Source organism: Leptosomus discolor, chromosome 20 (genome assembly GCF_034619465.1).
Source record: "Leptosomus discolor isolate bLepDis1 chromosome 20, bLepDis1.hap2, whole genome shotgun sequence".
Classification (NCBI taxonomy): domain Eukaryota; kingdom Metazoa; phylum Chordata; class Aves; order Leptosomiformes; family Leptosomidae; genus Leptosomus; species Leptosomus discolor.
The window spans coordinates 6643625-6663126 of NC_141410.1; the positions used below are offsets into that span (position 1 = coordinate 6643625).

General features: G+C 40.5%; 3 protein-coding genes across 5 annotated transcripts in view; all 3 read right to left on the minus strand.

Annotated features, from left to right (window-relative positions):
- Positions 1–2892, minus strand: part of UBE4B (ubiquitination factor E4B) — a 41381-nt gene extending 38489 nt beyond the window's left edge. For all 3 annotated transcript variants that reach the window (XM_009948641.2, XM_009948639.2, XM_086475968.1), the window contains exon 1: positions 2825–2892. In XM_009948641.2, the coding sequence (XP_009946943.1) occupies positions 2825–2848 (24 nt within the window). In that variant the 5' untranslated portion in view covers positions 2849–2892. The remainder of the gene's footprint in view (positions 1–2824) is intronic.
- Positions 2893–7261: 4369 nt separating this feature from the next.
- Positions 7262–10792, minus strand: RBP7 (retinol binding protein 7). Its single transcript, XM_009949883.2, has 4 exons — positions 10720–10792; positions 8011–8189; positions 7644–7745; positions 7262–7312 (listed from the first exon to the last, which is right to left on the minus strand). Exons 1-4 carry the CDS (start codon positions 10790–10792, stop codon positions 7262–7264), a joined length of 405 nt encoding a protein of 134 aa, XP_009948185.1.
- A 3393-nt stretch (positions 10793–14185) lies between these two features.
- Positions 14186–18560, minus strand: NMNAT1 (nicotinamide nucleotide adenylyltransferase 1). Its single transcript, XM_009949882.2, has 4 exons — positions 18428–18560; positions 17766–17949; positions 16924–17069; positions 14186–15570 (listed from the first exon to the last, which is right to left on the minus strand). The coding sequence occupies exons 1-4, from the start codon at positions 18543–18545 to the stop codon at positions 15170–15172; spliced, it is 849 nt and encodes a 282-aa protein (XP_009948184.1). The 5' UTR covers positions 18546–18560; the 3' UTR covers positions 14186–15169.
- Between the last annotated feature and the right edge of the window lie 942 nt (positions 18561–19502).

Sequence of the window (19502 nt, forward strand, 5' to 3'; positions counted from 1 at the left end):
TATTACCTAATAGTGACAAGTTATTTAGTACTAATTATTACAGAGGCTATGGAACAAATCAGGCCCATCTTTCCCACTAAGCACAACTCCAAAACATACAGTTTAAAAGGTTAATAAAAAAAATCTGGTTGGCTGAATGGAAAATGCACACTGGTTTTTAATTAGTACAGTGTTTGCTGGACACATCTGGACCATGCCTTTGAATAGTAGTTTTCAGAAGTACATTTTTGATCTTACTAGACTTATTAAAAGCTGATAGCTGGACACACTACAACAAACAATGTAAAAATAGCACCCTGTTAAAGACTTAACTGATAATTTCATTTTGTAGCAGACCAATGAAGATACAACCAGGAAGACTGGTCCCTCAGGCTCACACACTCCCAGTTAAGAAGAAATTTTGTATCAACATCTGCTTTAGTGGCAACTGCTTAGTGCCACCCTAAGGAAATTTTTTATTCTACCATAATCATAAAAAGAGTTCTAAAGCTGTACAATTAAGGATAATTTGAATGGCTAACTTGATTTTTCTTGTATTCATAACAACACGTTAAATTGGTTTAAGAAATGCTTCATTTTTTGGTGACACTGGTCATGTTCTATGCTCAGAAAACACTACCCAAAAATCATGTGCATGTTAAAAGATGCTAAATTCACATAATTCTTGCCCACTTTATGCCACTTTTGGCTTGATTCTGCTTTTTTCCCCATGTAGTCCCTATTCTCATCATGTGCTATCTATCACGCATGCTCAAATTCACATACTAAAAAGGAAATTTTTTTCTCCCCTCCTAAAGATTTTAGTATGGTCTGTAGTGAATGACAACTTCTAGTGCTTTAACAGAGTAAACACTGAGAAATTTTCAGTGAGACACACTGTTGACAGGAGTAGAAAATATCTTCTTGAAGCTAAGTCATTACCAATTGTATCTGTCTCTCTTCAAGTTACAATCTGCTAATGTTATACCTAATTACAGTTTGATATATGAAGATAATCTAATCTATCAGAGGCTTGCAATTAATTTCAACACTAGTTAAGTGTTTTTTCACCTTCAGTCACTGCCAGATAAAAAGTCATATTGAAGTCACGTATAATGTATTTCAGAAGGCTGTTTTTCCATATAGTCCACCTCTGATCCAGGGTCCACTGCACCAAGTAACAGCAAAGTGGAGATGTGGAGGAATATTAAAACAGACTTGGCTCCAACTTTGCAATGAGGGGTTCATTAACAATACAAAGTGACAGCATGACTCTTAAAATGATGTAAGATTAAGTTTGTCTCAAGTAATCGCCTTAAAAGACAGTCAGCTTTGGTCCTAGCTGAACTGTACTAGAAAAACATGGAAAAACTTGAGTCACTTGAGACAAACATTTTGCCAGAAAAGGTAGATGAGTCCCTACTGGAGAACTCATTTTCTGCAGCCTCAGTTCAATGATGCAGTGTTTTTGATGATGTCAGTAATTTGCTGAAGCTGTGACACAAACAAGCTTACATAGGTTAAATAATTCTGAAATTAATCATAAAACACCTCATAATCAGATGCAGTTTAACAATCAGAAGAATTGCATGTAAACAAAATACTGATGAAATGCACCTATAAAATTAGAGGTTCCTTTTCACAGTAGAAATTACAACACTAGAGTTCTATCCCACTCTCCAAAAGGATTGGAATCACACTCTTTTTCTCAATGCTTCCATAGAGCACGAGGACCTTCATCAAGTAAACAGCATGAAGTATTTCCTCCTAGTTCCTGCTGCAACATAGTAGGATTGCTAAATCATGATATACGATGTAATCAAAAACATCTTAACCTTTGGAAATACAAATCTGAGTGACAACAGCAGCCACCCTGCTCTACAATCCCACCATATGATATGGTACAGAACAAAAATAACTTCTTTTGCTCCTCCCTGGAGTATAAGTACAGCAACAAGCCTATGGTACAGCTGGTCCAATATAACACACTTTACATGTAAGCAATACACTTTAAAATTAAAATATTACTTTAAAGAGATGAGGGAAGACTGAAAATCATACAGGATTTGGGCATTACACTGGGACAGTAGGAAGCTCCCTATAACCTGATCAGTAAGTACCACAGCAGAATTCATTTGAGTGTCTTCCAATATACAAGCAAAACATAAGACCTCAGTCTATATTTAATAAAAAAGGAAAAAACAAGAAACAGTTCATATTAATCCATATCAGATGTTTGTCAATCACATCATAGCACATATAACTCCTAAGAGAAACAAGATGAATAAAAGAAGAAAAACAAATCAAAGGAAGCATCGGAAACCTGGCAAGCCTGTTTCAAAGCATTTCAAGAAAAAATAATATTAAATATAAGACCACACACACCCCTTGCTTCTCAGCAAGGAGTCTGAGAAAGCAAGATTTTAAGTGTTTTACTATGTTAAAAAGTAGTGGAGGGGTTTAAGTCACATACAGAGAACATATAAAACATCTAGCATCAAACATAGACAGGAGACATCCTCCAGACAAAGACTACCTGGCAGATGGAGGCAGAGAATAAGCAATTAACCAGGAGGGAAGCAATTCAACCCCATCGACCAGCCAGGGGGTCGCAGATCAGGGACAGCACGGAGAGAGAAGAAAGACGAAAACCACTTGAGCACAGACACCGGGCAAGGCAGAACGCCTCAGCAACGCTCCTTCCCGCATACAGGTGTCACCTTGGGGTCAGGAAAAGGGCCCAGAACAGCCCAGCGCCCTCTCCCCGTGGGGCCGGCCGCCCCCGGCGCCTGCCTGCCTGCCTCCCCCCCGCTCCCAGGCCCCGGGCCCCGCGGCCCGCACTCACCTCATCCGCGCTCAGCTCCTCCATCGCCTTCCTCTTAATGGTGAAGGGAGGGAGGGCGCTTTCCTCTGCCCCGACGAGGGGCAGCTTCGAGGAAGCGCTCTCCTACCGCCTCTGCCCCCCGGGGCAGCCTCACAAGGGCATCTCCGGGGCGGCCGCCCCGCGCCTCGCCTCACCTCGCCTCGCCTCGCCCACCGGCAGCCGGCCCCGCCGCCGCCCCCGGCCCCGCTCCCTGCCGCCCGCCCGCGCCTCAGCAGCCGCCGCGCCCCGCCGCCGCCGAGGAGGAGCCGCCTCCCGGCTGCCCCAGCCCGCCCGCGCCCCTCGGCCTCGGCCCCCACCCGCGCCGCGGCCCCTGCCCCGCGCAGAGATTATTCATCAAAACAAGAGGGCGGCGGCGGCCATCTTGGGGCGGGATCACGTGAGACCGCCCGGCGCCGCGGAGAGAGCCGGGCATGCCGGGCCCCGCGCTGCGCCGACCAATTGGCAGCGCCGGGAGGCGGGGCGCGGCGGGGAGCGCGGGAGGGGCGGGGCCCAGCGGCTCGTCGTGGCGGCGCGGGAAGGGAGGGGCGGCCCGCGCGCGCCATGGCAACGGGGGCGAGGGCGGTGCTGAGGGGAGGCGGCCGTGAGGGGCGGGAGAGGGGCGGGAGAGGGGCGGGGAGGAGGCGGGAAGGCGGGCTGGGGAGCGGGTCGGGGAGGGGTGGGCACAAGGGCGGGAAGGAGGCAGTGGCCCGCCGGCAGACGCGTCGCCGCTTGCCCGGAGGCGGGAGCAGCCGCGCAGGTAGGGATGTGGTGGTCCGAGCTGGGGTGAGGCTGCTGGAGTCTTCCCGTTCTGAGGGGTGCCGACGTGCCCCGCTCCTTTAAGGTGTTGGCCCCCTTCTCAGGGGCGAATGACCGAGATACTACAGGGGTTTTGCCTCTTTGTTGCAGTCCGTGTGACATACCGAGGGGAAGCGAAGGCACTGAGCCCCCAGTGAGGGCTGGGCCGCAGCCCTTTCTGAGTGCAGTGTGAACCTGAGGTGTTTTTTTTCCTTTCTTGTGTAAAAACACAAACTTTTCTGCACCTGGTTCTTTCGTTATACCACAAAATGGTATTTTTGTGGAAGATACCCTTCTTTTCCTCCTCTTTCTTCTCCCTCACCCTCAAAACGACAGTCAGCTGGAGAAAACTGCCAGGGGCTGTGCTGACTCGCAGTGAATCGGGTGTTCGCTTCCAGCTCCGCTTGTTCGATCAGTTACAATCGATCAGTTACAATACACGTAGGCGAAAAAGAAGTGAGAAGTTGCTCTTTTGGAAGAGAACAAAAAAAAAAAAAAAAGTTGCATCAGCAGGTTTTTGCCCTGGGATGAACAGTCACTAAGAGTAAGATCTTAACAGACAGCAGCGCACAGGGCAGCCTGGTTTGCCTCAGCGAGTGGAAGAACCCATAAAAGGGGGACAACGGGATGTCATTAAGATGGAAGCAAACTGGTCTGGATGAACAAGGGATAGAATTAAGACCTATTTCTATGAGCACTGCAAATAGTTATAAAGCAATACTTTTGATCAGATTTTTTTTATCCATATGAGGCAGGTACCGTATTTGGTCTTGTGTTTCAGTAACATACCATATTGATTTAAAGGTGTTTCAACAAAACCAATGTTTTTGATGACTTAACCAAGGTGTCCAGAGTGGGAAACAAATTCTTTTGTAAATAATTGGATGTAATATATATTGCCAGTCTTTTTGTAGAACATGTGTATTAATGTTTAGGTTATGCTTCATTTTGTGTTTCTTTATCTTCTTGGGATTATGTTTCGTTTTGTTGGGGTTTTTTCCCAATGGAGTTGGAGCTGTAATCCAAAGTACAGGCTTTTATGTGATTTTTACTTGCTGTTTTGTTCTTATGCTAAACTGTTGGTTTATTCCATATTATATAGTCATTGCACAGAATAGCATGCAAGAAAATTATTAGGAGACTACAGACAAATTTAGGTCTTAAAAGCTTTTGAGTAAAAATTAATAACCTTAAAGGTACTTCTGATGATGTCATGGAAAAGGGCTACATGCTCTTTTAAAAAGTGGTCTGTGTAAGTTTGTCATGAAGACCAACTTTTAGTAACAATAGTAGCGAATTACACTCAGTATGACCACTCACATTTTTATATATCAGTTGTATAACTTTTTTTTTTTTACACATCATCGTTACAGAAAGTGTTTTAGAGACTGTGAATCCTGGCTGTTCTTTTGGTTTTCATTGCCTATTTTGATTGTAAGATCCAGAGGGCTACACACTTCTCTTCACCTGTATATGCAGTACTTGCACATGCAGCTGGCATACCTTAGCGTCATTGTCAGTAGTTGCACTAAAAAAACCCTCAGAGGTTGGTTGATGAAAAAGTTTCACCATCAAAGAAATAGTGTAAGATAATTGCAGTGGTCTGAAACACCTTTGAATAAAACCCTTCAAGTGCTTCTCAGCGGAATTTCATTCTTGTCCTTCAGTTCTATAGCTCAAGTGCATATCTTCTTGGCAAAGGCTCTTAAGGGTTTTTTCCCCCTCTTCCAGAACTTGTGACTGTTCCCTTTCTTCTTTCACCTTGCATTTCAAGATGTTTAATTTGTATTTTGTGAAATTGTGTGAGTTGGTTAGCATAAATGTCACTGCAGTAGCTTCTCTCATCTTCGAGATCTCCAAACATATTCAAGTGAGTTCTGCACAGCATTACCTTTCAAATCAGCAATCTGAAGTAGGAGGGTAGCAATAAGAAAAGTAGTATCATTACTGATAACAACTCTTCTATATTTCTAACAATAAGGACTTCCTAGCAGCAGCCTTACTAATGAGTTGTTACACTTGCAGTCATACAGGTCTCTAAGGTTGAATTTCTCCAATTTCTACTTGGAGTCTATACTAACAGAGTTCTTAAGGTCATCATTGCCTTTCTGTATTGCTTCTCATGCACACGTTGTTGGAGTGCACAGCTTAAAAGCTATGGGGTTTGAGAGTATCTGCAATATTTAACGCTTTAAATACCGCTGTTAGGAACCCTTACAGTTTAAATAAAGACGCAACGCGTTCCAGAGGTGCCATCTAGTGGACTAGCTGTTGCTGTAGATTGCTGATAGAGGTGACAGAGTAGGGCTGCTGCATTAATTTGCTATTTATATTAGAATGACATGGTGAGAATAGTTTTGTTTTCAAATAAATTAAAAGGAAGACACCACCAGGATCCATAGAATAAACACCAGGCATTTTACTGCTGGTACCCCCAAGTATCCCTAACTATAAAGAACACTAGTCCGTTCTTCGTATTTTGGAAACTAGCTTAACATAAGCCTTTAGTAAGTATGTGGAGGGAGGGGTGTTCAATCTAACAAAAAGCCCTCCGCATTTCAACAGATTGTGTCTGCCTCTGGTGGTAGCTTTAAGTGTTCTGAACTGACAAGAAGTATCAGACAGGTGATGCTACTTATGTTTCAAAGTGTCAAGGATTACTTCAGAATTTTTTTTTCCTTAGAAAGTAGTTAAGTTACTAAGCTTAAGCTAGATTTAAGCAAACTTCTTTTTCCACTAGTGATAAGATCCCTGCAAAGTTAGTGTAGCTGACAATTCACAGCAACTCATTTCACGTGTAACTACCCAGCTGATCTGACCACTTATGTGGGTTTACGTGAGGCAGAATAAACACTACTGCTCTATGCAGCATTACATATGCTCAAAAAGAAAAACATTTAACCTAATTGAACAGATGGGTGCAAATAAATCTTAACTAAAGCAGCATTGTTTTCACTCTGTATATGTGCTTATAGAGTTCAATTATTTTGCAGACTGGAATCTACATGGCTTCCTCAGACCCATCTTCATTGTTCTGAGATTTGATCACAGGCTGGTTTCCTCTGGTAAGCTGAACTTAATTATTTTGAGAACAAAGCAGCTATGACACAATATAGGACCTAACATTGCACATTTAAGATACAAGCAAGTGGAAATAACTGCTAGTCTGCATCTTAAAAAGAAGTATTTGGCATAATAAATCTGTATCCTTTGTTATCTGCTTCCTTTGTTGTTATCTTCACTTCTCTACTATCCTTCCCCCTCTGTTTTGTTTGATGTTGGCATGCCCCTTTAGAATAGGCAGTTTTTCTTGTTTTGATTTTGACTGTGAGTTAACTAGACACCCAAGCTGAATCACTTATGTTTTGGGTTGGTTTTTTTCCCCCTCCAAAAGTGTATTCAGAAGTCAGGTACTTAAGACTGGTTTGGTTTGGGGCATTTATTAGCAAAAATCAGATCTTTGACACTGGCAACAGCAGACTTGTTTCCTGAGCCAGAAACATCAGACCATTTCGCTTAATAGGTACAAGGAATCAGTTCTTGTCCGTACAGCCATCACTGGACATGAGGATGCTTACTCTCCTGTATACAGCTGTCTCTCCATGTAGGAACCAGTACACTTATTCAAGCTCTCTTGAAGACCTGTTTACATACTTGATTCTCACAACGAAGCTCCTACCAAAAAACACAACAAAACAAGAGTATAGATGGCTATAGTAATCCAAGGAACTGCTTCTAAAAGTGAAGATAGATCCTTTGCCGTGACTACGGTCTACCTCTCTGCTGCCAGGCTAATAGGTTATGTTTAACATTCTGAGTTTAACTATGCAAGACACTGAAACAATGAAGTTGTTCTAGCTAAGCTAAAATTAAAGCAGCATATGCTCACTGTATACCATCCATTACAAATAATACAGAGCTAGAAGACTTGTGCACACCGTGACCCCATTATAGATCTTATTTTTGTCGTATAGAGACAGAATTAGTGGAAATCTGTAGTAAATACCAGGTGGAGGTCATCTCCTTCAAGCCAGTGAGTCCAGCCCCTGTTCTTCTTCTCACCAGCCTGTACACAGACTAGTTTGTCATTTTCCCAGGTAACCAGGCTCTGTGGAAGAAGAAACAAAACAAAAAAATTATGTCTTTGTCTACAAGTATATTGCAGAACTGAGACAATGTCCTTTTTTCCTGGATGAAAGGGAACCTGAGTACAACTCCTGAGGGGAAGTGAAACTCCTTGTCTGTAACTCAGGCTCCTGCCTCTGCATTGCACTACAAATAATAATCTTGAAACAATTTCAGCTCAAGTAGCTGGATTGATCATGGCATCTTAATTTTGACACAGCCCCTTGATTTTATATATTCAGTCCTACCTTGCATTTTCTGTTATCCAGGCCTTTATTATCTTCTTCAAATTCCTCTCCAATTTTGAATTGAAGCGAATAGTCTCTGAATGTGCTAGTGGTATGGATATAAAACGAATCACCATCTTGTTTGATCACTTTTTGAGGCTTCAGCATTTTTGCTATCTTGCGTGTTGCAAAGTCAATACCTTGGACAGGAGGCAAAAAGATCAGAGTTGTATTTATCACCAGCCATTTTGACAGCCAGGACTTGCCTTTATTACTACTAGAAGCATTTCTTAGATAGTTTGACCATACTGCTATGCAAGGTTTTGTTGTTTGGGGTTTTTTGTTTGTTTAAGGCTGTATGTTACACAGATCTGGTCATGTTCTTGTACATTTTACCCTTTGGAAACCAGTTTACTCAATTGCTGCACAGTTCCTATCCAAGATTTCTTGGGCTGAGTCAGAAGAGTCCTTTTAGGAGTTGGGGAGAGTTGGTTTCCCCGACACAGACACTCCAGTCTTGATCTCAGACCTATCCCCTGCCTAGTTAGAGGGAATAGGTAATGCCTATTCTCATCCTTTGTCAGAGGAAAGGCATTATGTGAATTAACAAGAAATGGTTGCACCCTGTACCTTAAATATGGTGAAATGAAGGACAGTCCTAAAATTAATTACTCGGGGTTGTTTTCAGGACATGCCACTTGCTATTAACACTTTTTAAGTGCAACTAGAAAATATCACACTTGTCAAAAGATTTCCTAGTTATCTGTAACAATCAGTCACCTTTAACAGAATCCTGATGTTCTTGGTAATACTGGGCTTAAAGCAGTGCTTTAGAGCTTTTTCCTATTTCTCTAGCAAATGTTTGTTTCTTTCGAGGAACAGGCCATCTATTGGGCAGGCAAGAATTACACAGCATGTTCAGAGTTGGGGTTTCAAGAAGGTGGATGGGCAAAATGGGGGTGTGTGTATTAATTAATTTTGTTGCTTTCATCACCTAGATTAAAACTGTCATTTTATAGGACCACTAGAAGTTTCTGACTTTAGGCAGGCTGGGGTTGTGTTCTTCTTGACAGGGTGGGTTCAGCGACCATGTGTTGAACTATATGGCTCATTACACAGTCTGTGTTTGAAGTAGGGCTTAATAGTGCCAGAATCTGTCAGTCATGTTTTTACGTGGTTACCAGTTTAATTTAGGATAGAGGGGTTTGAATTCAGTACTGCCAAGCCATACCCATTAAGCCTTAACATGGTTGTAAGAATGTATAAATACAAACTATGTACAAATCTATTCTTCAGAGGTAGACATTAAATTGAAGGAAGGGCTAGGCCTGCAATAGCCACATCCTTACACATAACCCTCTAGTTATTCAGCTGATCAGATACTAGTCTCCTCACTCTGCTTACCCTGGCAGAAATGTTTTTCATTCTACCTCTACAATATTGATTTCAGTCCTTGTTTTGTTCAGTATACTGGCAAAAAAGCAGGAGAAAATCATCACCAGGATTCTTCACCTTTACTTTTAAGTAAGCTCCCCCAGTTACATGCTGGAAACCAATTGCATTTTTCATAAGACTGGTATATCATAGGTATCATAGAATCGTTCAGGTTGGAAAAGACCTTTGAGATCATCAAGTCCAACCATCAGCCCTACTGTACCAAGTACACCCCTGAACCATATCACCAAGCACCACATCTAAGCGACCTTTAAACACATTAGTTGTATTTCATTAAAAAAGCCCTTTACTTAGCTGGACAATGCTTATTATCAAGGAACAGAGAGGATCGCTCTTCCATTTGAAGACATTAATACATCAAGAGTATATTAGTATTCAAACTGAGAATAAGTTCTCATGATGAAAGCAACCTTTCTTTTTTTCTATTTGATAACACAGTAGGACTAGAAACAGAGAAGAGTTCTTTCACCACGTTAAAGATATCAACCAGACAATATAAATAGGTCACCCAGCATAGATAAAGGCAGAAAACTGATTTATTCTAGTTCCATATAACATAACCAACAAGGGATGCTGCTACTCATCACTTTACACAAGTCAAAAAGCCAGAAAGGGGTGGGAGAGGCAGAGGGAAAAGGAGGCAGCGCTCAAGGTTGTCTGCTGTCACAGCCTGTAATGAGCTTTGTGCAAGAAAGCTAATAAAGCACCAAGAACTTTCTTAGTTCTCCATTACTGTTAATCTCTCTCTATGAAAGATCTGAGCAAGGTAAGAGGTTAGCTTCAAGCGCTCCAGAGAAGGGACAGTCAGAGAGACTTCTCAACAAGTCACAGTAATGAGAGAAGTGTTTTGTAAGCTGCTTAGATAAAGGACACTAAGCTAAACAACTGCCTGGCAGTGGCAAATATCCAAGCACTTTTTTTTTTGTTACTTAACATTTAATTAACTGTAGTCATAGCTTCTGTAAGTTTATGCTCAAAAGCAAGAGAAAATGAGTGGACAGGGCAAACTCTTCCCTGTCTCTGATAAAACCTATACAATTTTTTTTTTTTTTAACAAGTATTAGGCTGAAAGCTGCAATGACATTTGGGTGACCATGTGAAGTACAGTTAATGCTCTCTGTTTATGAGTAAGCAAAGATCCTTCCATTGTTTTTCAGAGAAAAAAAAAAACAACTTTAGCAATATCTAGCTTTTAGAAGAACTCAGACTCTTAAAATTGATGGGGACCCTTATGGGAGAAGGGAGGAAGGATAGAATCAGGTATTTTCTACTTACCTAAGGCCACCATATAACCTTCAAAGTTGTCACTGCTGATCAGGTTCCACGTTCCACTGAAATCCACAGTCATTGCCAGACTGTGGAAAGAAGATACAGCCAACCTCTGACCAAAAAAGCAAAGATGAAGAAGTAGTTTTCCAACCGGGCCTTATATAAGGAAGACTGTGGGTGGGATTACATCCCAGAGCCCTTCTGATGGAGGGGAAGGGTGCTATTGCTGAGCCAATAGGTGAGAGGGTATTTGTAGCTCAGCTTCAGCTGCATTGGAGGGAAAAGTTCACAGTTCTGAAATCTTTGTGTGGAGCAAAAGTTAATAGCCCAAGAGTCACAATGCAAACCAAAAACTGGTTTAAACTATTTGTGTCCATCCCATACGCTTTAAAGAGAATCACGGACAGATTTTGTTGTTACTAAAGTTCCCTGCATGTGTATTAGATCTGTGGCTTTGTGATCTGAAATCTACATATTTGTTGAAAAGGTGATCTACTCGCTGTAGAGTAGATTTGAACAGACAGGGATTGACTTAAACTGCAGATAGTATTGTGTCAGCAAATTTTAAAGCAGCACTTATGACACAGTAGTAGAGATAAGTGTTATATCTTGTTGGTTTATGTCTGGAGTGAATTGTAGGCAGCATTGTGTCTAGTGGTTATAACAGAAAAGTGAAAGACCAAACTTGTTTGTGTGTGTTATTCTCTGATATGACTCTCAACACAGTTCCATTGTGCCACAGTTTACCCATTTGTGTTCTCGTTTCTTTAATGCTGTTAATTATATCCTAGTTAAATGAACATGCATATACATGTGTAACAGTTTAGGCATAAGACAGCAGGTCCAGAGGCCTGAGCTCAGTTCCCAGTTCTGCAGCTCCACATTTATCAGTTTTCCTAGATGGGAAAGAGGACAAATACCTGAAAAATCCAACTGTGTTGCTACCATAGTAAAAAGGGAATTTGGTACTCTGAATCTTGAATGAGGAAACTCACCTACAGCTACTACATTTATCTGTTTACTGACTCGAGTGAGGCTGAATAAAAAGATAGTATTTTGCAGAGAAAAATTAAGTTTCCCTGAACTTTAGCTACATTTTTGGAGCTGACGGTTTGACCTATATGACTCACAGAATCATGCGAGTGGGAAATTAAGACGTCAAAGCTTGTTTCCTGTTTGCAGATGGATATTGTTCTTTATCCTATACTAAACTAGGAATGGCACAGAGAAATGCAAATTACTGTTTCCCCTGGACTCAAATAGTAACATTTCACCCATAATTTGTAATTACGAGGTTGTGGTAGTAAAGCACTGTTGCAATGCTACTGACTTTTCCAAGTAAAGAGAAGTCAGTACTTGGGTAAGTCCTATGTAAAAGCCTGGATATAACATTTTAATTGAAAAGTAAGATTATAAAGCTTGTCTGGGATGTAGTGCTTCCTTCTGTAAATCAGTACTTAAACTAAGACTTATAAAGGGTACTAGGGTTACCATTTCAAGGCTCAGCCAAAGAATTGCCCATGGCACTTTTCATAAGAACTGCCGAGTGCCCTGGCCACAGCCAATGTGGTTCGTTTCTTTCTCCCTTACAAAGTCCCAATTATTTTTTTCCATTTCCATCTTAATTGCTGTGCAGCATTGAGTATCTAACATACTCCCTTAAGGATGTGGCCTCGTTACAGAAGTAAAGTGGTTCCTTTTGCTATTAGATTTTTTATAAAATATTTTGAGTCTGAAGCACGTGTGGTGTAAGGGCCCTATGTTCTCTTAGTAAAGCAGTATCAAATGCGGTAATGTAAAAAAAAAAAGCCTCACTTTTGTTTGTAGAACATCTGTGAATGCATTATGACTGTTTCATAAAGAAGTTCAGTGAACTGCATTATTCACAAACCTTACATTTTCAAGTATATATTCTCTTTTAGATCCAGTCTTTCTAGTCTTGAAAGTTATACCTATCTAACATTTTTTAACACGCCACATCACTGACTGTGATGCTGATATTTGTAACTGATTGGAACAGTGGATTGTCAGTGTGCGGTTACTTCTAGTGTTGTAACAGACAGGTTTCTAGATCCCAGTAGTAAAACAAAAGATCCATATTCAGCAGTCAGTGTAATTTTTGAAAAATGTTCTGGTTTGTATAGCCAAAACTGTACTGACATCATTCTACCTACTTAAAAATCACGTAGTCATCAGATTTGGTTAATAACAGAACAGGATGACTAAAAGGAGCATATTACATGCACTTTATTTTATTGAAAGACCCATCACACACAACTACATTAAAACCCAGTGAAATATAACTGTTTGAAGACCAAAGCTTTATAAACATCCTATGGAATTCACAGTTTCTCCAGAATTACACAAAGTGCACCAACACACACCAGCAGTGTTATTTAGAAGAATAAACCTTGACTTAAAGTGCAGCTTTACTCTGAAAAGTGACCACATAAATAGGGTGCTTTCCCATTAGAAAGATCTGCTCTTTATTCAGAAGCACACTGGTTGACTTGGCTGCTGAAAATAAATTTTCCTTGCCCTCTCTTCTTGTCAGACGGCGAGCAAAAGAGAAAAGTAGATCTCATCCTTTCCTACGCGCTGTCAATAAGATAGTTCTCTTCAATCAGTTATGGCAGTTTGATAGCTACGGTGTCACAGGGGGCATAATTTATCCTTTGGTACCTTTATTACTGTTGATGATAAATTAACCCAGCCTCATCATCAAAGCACAGTGCAAGCTTGCCTGAACTCTCGGGGAAAAAATGGCAGACTGAGCACTTTGGCAGTTACACATGCACCTCTACGTTGTGACGTGATTTTATTACACTGGTCTCCTTGTAGACTCTCTATAGACAGCTGCCTTTACAGGCTGGAACTAGTAGAACACAGATGTTCTAGTGTATGGTAACAGCAGAATTTCATGTGGGGCTCCAAGTTTACGCGCCCGATTCTACCTCCCCCGAGGGCTGCAGGTTTTCCCGACAGTGTCTCAGCTCCTCTGATCGTTTTTATGTGAGCCTTGCAGGCCCTAGGGCCACCCGTGATGTTCTGTGTTTGGCTTCTGGCTTCTAGAATCCCCCTCAGCTCCTAGGGAAGTCCAGCCCTTTGCCTCAGCATTTTGGGGATCCCCTGCCCAGGGAAGGAGGATGATGGGTTATCACAGTTACAATCTGGGAACATGTCCCTCATTCTAGACCTGCCCAACAGCATCTAGGCTTCCTGCCCTGAGCGTCTCCCATTCTGCTGGATTTGTTGATCTGAAAAATATGAAGGGAGTCATCTCATAGAGATCGTATGAAAAAGCTGTTGACCCATTACGTAGCATCTTGGAAACCTTTACATTTTTAATAAGGCACATAATCCAAAGAAAAATGGGATGACAGCAAATAAAGGGAGGTAGAATTCTATCACCATGACATTTGAGGTCCCTCTCAACCCCTAACATTCTGTGTGTGATTCACAGTGCCTCCCTAGTTTATATTCACATAATACAGGCAATATACTGTTAGATTCAAAACCAGATTTCTAGCACAGAAAAACATTTCACTTATGTACAGTCTTAATATCCTACCATTTCTTCTCAACTCCAGTTACAGAAAACAATTCTGGCTATACACATTTGGCTCAAAAGCAAAAGCTCTTTATTATTTGAAATAAAGGGACAACTGTCTGAGAATCAGTGCAATAACACCATTATTAATTTCTATCCATAAATCAATGGCTATAAACCAATTTCTAAAGTAAGTCTGTCCTTCCATGAGAAAGTACTGAGCTTAACGTACAGCTCTGGAAACATGAATGGAAAAGTAAAGCACAACGCATTTCTGGGAGTAAATGCTATGACTGCAGACAAACAGGCTGCGTATTTGAAAGGCAGGCAGCTCAAAGCATGGTATATCGAGCACCACTTCAGCCAGGAGTAAATTTTTCCCTTCCAGAACAGAACTAAATAATTTCTTTGAGGTGCACCGCATGCTGGCAATTTAAAAACAAAAAAAGAAGAGTTCTATAGATTTACTATCAGTAAGTGGTACATTTTGAAATTAAATGGCTTCGTAAAGACACTAGAAGTTATTAAAAATATTTGTGTAAGTATTTTATAAATATCAGTCAGAGCAGTCTGAGTTAAAACTAATCAGAACATTTTCATTTGTTTTGTTTGTTGTTGTAATTCTCATATGCAAGTGTGAATTCTTATACTTAGTTCACTGCACTGTGACAAAACGTTTAAACGTGAAAATCTTATTATTGGATTTAAAAAAGATAGTGTAGGTCCAATTATTGAGTGCAACAAACCTCAGCAACTACCTATGTACTAAAGCCACAGAATTAGCCCACTACTTACTTAAAAAAAAACCCAACCAAACAAAAAAACAGCACCTAAAAAACCACATTTTCCTGTACTGATCTGTAGCTTTTTTTCACAGCAGAAAGTAAGTTACTTGTATAGTGCCTGTTAGTTCTTGGAATCACTTGCATGTTTCTGTAAGGGAGCCAAGACAACCCCAGCATTCCTGTCTTCACTCTCTGGACTATACAGATTATTTTTTTCTATGTATGCTTGAACTGCATCAGGCACTAGGTAACGAATGCTGTGCCCCCTCCGCAGTGCTCTCCTAATCTTGGTGGAGGAAATGTCATTTGTGATCCATTCTTCCACAAGGTGAATGTTATTCTTATGCCTCCACAAAATATCAGATTCATAGATGAATTTCTGAACGCTGTTTCCAGCCCTACTGATGCATACAAGGCCATGATTTTCCACAATTTCAGTGATGTCCTCCAGCTTCCACAGATTGGGGATGCCAAAAGATTCCAGCATGTCACTTCCACAAAGCAGTTTAACCTGTGGGACACCTTAAAAAGAAAAGTAAGTGAGAAACAGGGCTTGGTTTAGGCCACTAGATTTTAGCTAACTTGATGGGGACATTTAAGTCCTAGGCTACCTCTCTGTATCTTTGGTTAAGATGAGACAATGGAATGAAATTAAAAAAGATTCAGAGTATGTAATTTATAATTAGTAGCCTCAACACAAGATTTTTCTGAAAAAAGGTTATAGGAGTCCCTTCGTTCAAAAGGACTGAAAAATAAACGCTAATATGCTCATTTAGCCTTGGAGTGAATCAATCACTGTGAGGGTGAAAATAAAAGAAAATATAGAGAAAATTCCAGAATAGCCAAGTATGAAAGGATACTGTAATGCTGTTAAAACTTTATCTGACTGCCCATAGAGTTACAGAAAAGGAGCTAGATTTGATGGGACAGGGGGCAGAGGGATTATGTAAAAGGAAAGAAAATACGACCAAAAAAAACCCCCAAACCCATAGACTGTGTGACCTGACTTCGGAGGACTGTCTTCCATACTGTGTTTTATAGGGAATCTACAGAAGCTTGCAGATAGAGACCACCTTAAAGTGATGGAAGCAAAACGGAGAGTGCTACAGATTTGCAGCTTCCAGTAATGTCACAGGGTAGGAACGTAGTAAAAAATCTGTCAGTATGATATGAAAAACGCCTGCTTGATGCTATTGGTCTTTTCTTTGAATGCACTTACTTTAGAACGCTATCAATTAAACAGTGGAATTTGGAAAGGTTCAAGGAAAGAAGTCAGAAGTCAAGATTTGCTCATCTAAAGGATTAAGATGGCTGTTGTGCAAGGCCATTCTATGTGAATATGAATTCTATATATGTATTTCTATTTGAAATTCTATATGAATACATACACCTGCACGTGTTAAGCTAAAGAACTAAAATTAAGATCTAAAAGCAATAAGGAAAATAAATGCTACCTAAAATTACAAAGCCAAGCTATGTCTGTTGTGTGTTTTAAATTACAATTTAAAATGATCCTGCACAGATTTATTTTGCATTTCAGGACTTAATCCTGTCCTTCCTTTCTTCAGCAATTTATAATATGATCCAAAATTCTCAGCTGTAACTACAGTATAGCAAAGTCCTGTAGGTAAAACGGATAGCTCAGACCTGTTTCAGTTCAAATTTCTATTATCTTGAATATTTTTCATGTCCTATATATTTTACCCTTACAGTTGTCTTGTTACAAAGCCTACTGCTTTATGCTGTGGGATCTAAGGGAATAAACTTATTCAGTGAAATCAGAATGAAGAACTAGCATCAAAAAAAGTTACTCATCAGTGCAACTCCCTTGAAATAGCAAGTATGTTAAGCATTTCATTTGTAAACAGACTTAACTTTTTATATCTGGACTCTGATTTTTCTTTTTCACGGGCTCATGCCTAGTAGGTTCCTGCTTCCTCTTCCGTCCTGCCTTTGTTAAAGGTATAGCATTCTGCAGACTATTAGTGGCATCAGGAGATAAAAGCTTTTGATGATGGTACCTGCAAAACAGATGTATTTTAGGTATTTTAAAGATGTAGGAGAATATAGGGAAGAGTTTGGCCTACTAAATCATCTTTTCACCATTTCCTCCTGCAGTACTTTCACAGACAAACCATTCAAGAACTGATCTGCTGGAAAGGGAATTGTGGGAGCTGCATTGTAAGACGGCCAAAGCGCAAAGATTTCAACGCAACAAGTACAAGGTTGGTTCGTTTCTTTTTTAATAAAAATTCATTTTAAAATAAGAACCTCAGTGAAGTAGCAGTAACTGAAAGAGTAAAAAATGTAAAACTTAAAAAAAGATACTCCTTCAGACCATTCTCGTGCCAGCCTTTAAATACACAAATGGGGAGCATAGCACAATCAGAATCAAAAGAGGGAAGCTTGTGTAGCATGTGTCTAGCCTATTCTAGTCTCTTGTCCTTTCTCATGAATACCTTTTCAGCACAAAATTTGAATAAAGCCTAAGAAACAATACATCTTAAAAATTGTTCACAGGCTCATTTTTTTGCACATTTAGGACTAATGGTGCAAGCTTTCATTTACAACGCTCACATCAGTAGTACCTCTGAATTCACTGAGTCTATTCACATGATTTGGGGTTAGCCTGCTATTACTGTCACTTGTTAGAGCTAACACCATTCCTTATCCTTCTACGGGTTCTTGAGACATTTTAGGGTTTGGCTGAAGAATACCTTAAAACTTTTAGTGTTTCCAACCACTCACTCTGGCTGCTTTCCCAATCATCCACTTCCACCCAATCTGAGTTTTTGGTAGCTAGTTTTGCCATAGTTACTCGGTGATTCGCACTGATCAGACCTTTCTTCTTATATGCATCACCTACTGGTGAAATTATTCCTTTGATTACTTTGTATTTTCCTGTGGAAAAAACACATCACAGAAGAACATGAAAAGCAGCTGAGCAGATGTTACTTCCACTGTATTGTGTTTAAACTGTTACATAACCATTATTCACAGCAACCTCTAAGGTCACCAACACCAGCTCTGACAGCCAGCCCAGTGGAAAAGTACAGTACACTTCTGTGCAAGGCAGCACAACTAAAGGTTTAGTAGGATATATTAGAAAGACCTCGTTCTATAAGGAAAAGCTGTAAGATTTATGGGTTAGCTCACTAAAATTAGTAATAAGCAACATATATCTAAGATTGTTCTCTTGTGTATTTGGCCTACATGATTTTGTACGATATATACAAGCATACCAGCTTCAGTATCTAATTAGTATTTCCAGAAATACCTGTCACTGTCCAACAGGCATTCATATACACAAAATATTCACCTTAACATTTAAGTGTCTAGTTATCAGAGCTGTTCTGAACGATATAAATTACCAGCCTACCTGTTTCATGAAAGTAGTCTTTAGCCAGCTCAAAGAGCCTTAGATGCATGTTGGTAATAGGATTGAAGGACCCACAGGCCAGCAGTACTACTTCAGTCTTCTTGTCCGGATCTTCCATAGCTGTTCCTCACAGATACACAGCCAAGCGGAGAATTACCAGCCACTACAAGAAGAGACCAGATTAAAAAATTAGTTATTCCTACTTATTTGTGCTGCCAATAAGCAGAAGATTTCAAGATCAAATTGAACACTGTATCTTCCTTCCATCAACATTTGGCCTGTGATTGTTCACAGGATACTGCATTATCCAGTTTTTAACAGATTAAAACCACCGTCTCTAGTTCCTTCTGGTTACCCCTGGATAGAGGTACAATGCAAGGAGCTGAGACGACAGTGGCTTTATGTTGCAGAAAGGACGCCAATTCCTCAGTGGGGCTTCAGAAACCAAGGATGTAGAGAAAAGTGAGCATGCTAGGAAGATGACATACGTAATACATAGGCGAACTCAAAGCTGCCTTGTCCGTGTATTATAAAGCAGCTGCGATTCCCTCCTATGTGCAAGAGGAAACATCTTTGAAAATGACACCACTGAAACCAGCCTGCTTGCCTGAAGAGAGGACAGCCCGCTCTGAAGAAAAGAACTCATGCAGAAACACTTCATGAGGAAAGATTACTTGTCCTGGTTGCAGTACAAACTTTATTAGAACTCTGCGTTTTTTTTAAGGTGCCATTGACAATCAACTGCTAAGAGACAGATCTGCAGGGAACTTCCTTGAAGTAACCCCCTTACTTCTAGTGCTTGCAGGGGGAATAGAACATTCTGTGATAGTTCCCAGTGCTGCTACTCTACATTGCAGTGAATCTTTTCAGCAAAATCTAGAGAACTAACATTATATGGTATTAAATTCTGGAGGAGACGAGCGTTAATATTTCTTCATTTGGGATTTCTTTACATTTTACATGCTCTTGGTATGTGGGAAGAGAGTGCTATGGACTAAACGTGAAAACAAGCAATCTACTTTGTGTTGCAGAAAGTAAGTGGTAGGTTTACCACTGGAACAGATGACAGAACAGT

Bases quoted from the DNA above. Each gene is read 5' to 3' on its own strand.
- RBP7 (XM_009949883.2), bottom strand. From the start codon at position 10,792: ATGACTGTGGATTTCAGTGGAACGTGGAACCTGATCAGCAGTGACAAC. The intron at 7,746-8,010 runs GTAGGACTGAAT...CTTCTTCCACAG, and splicing joins TGGATAACAGAAAATGCAAG to AGCCTGGTTACCTGGGAAAA. The intron at 7,313-7,643 runs GTATTTACTACA...GTTTTTTGGTAG, and splicing joins AAGGAGATGACCTCCACCTG to GAGCTTCGTTGTGAGAATCA.
- NMNAT1 (XM_009949882.2), bottom strand. From the start codon at position 18,545: ATGGAAGATCCGGACAAGAAGACTGAAGTAGTACTGCTGGCCTGTGGG. The intron at 17,950-18,427 runs GTAGGCTGGTAA...TTTTTTCCACAG, and splicing joins AGACTACTTTCATGAAACAG to GAAAATACAAAGTAATCAAA. The intron at 15,571-16,923 runs GTTAAGTCTGTT...TTTCTTTTTAAG, and splicing joins TCAGAGTCCAGATATAAAAA to GTGTCCCACAGGTTAAACTG.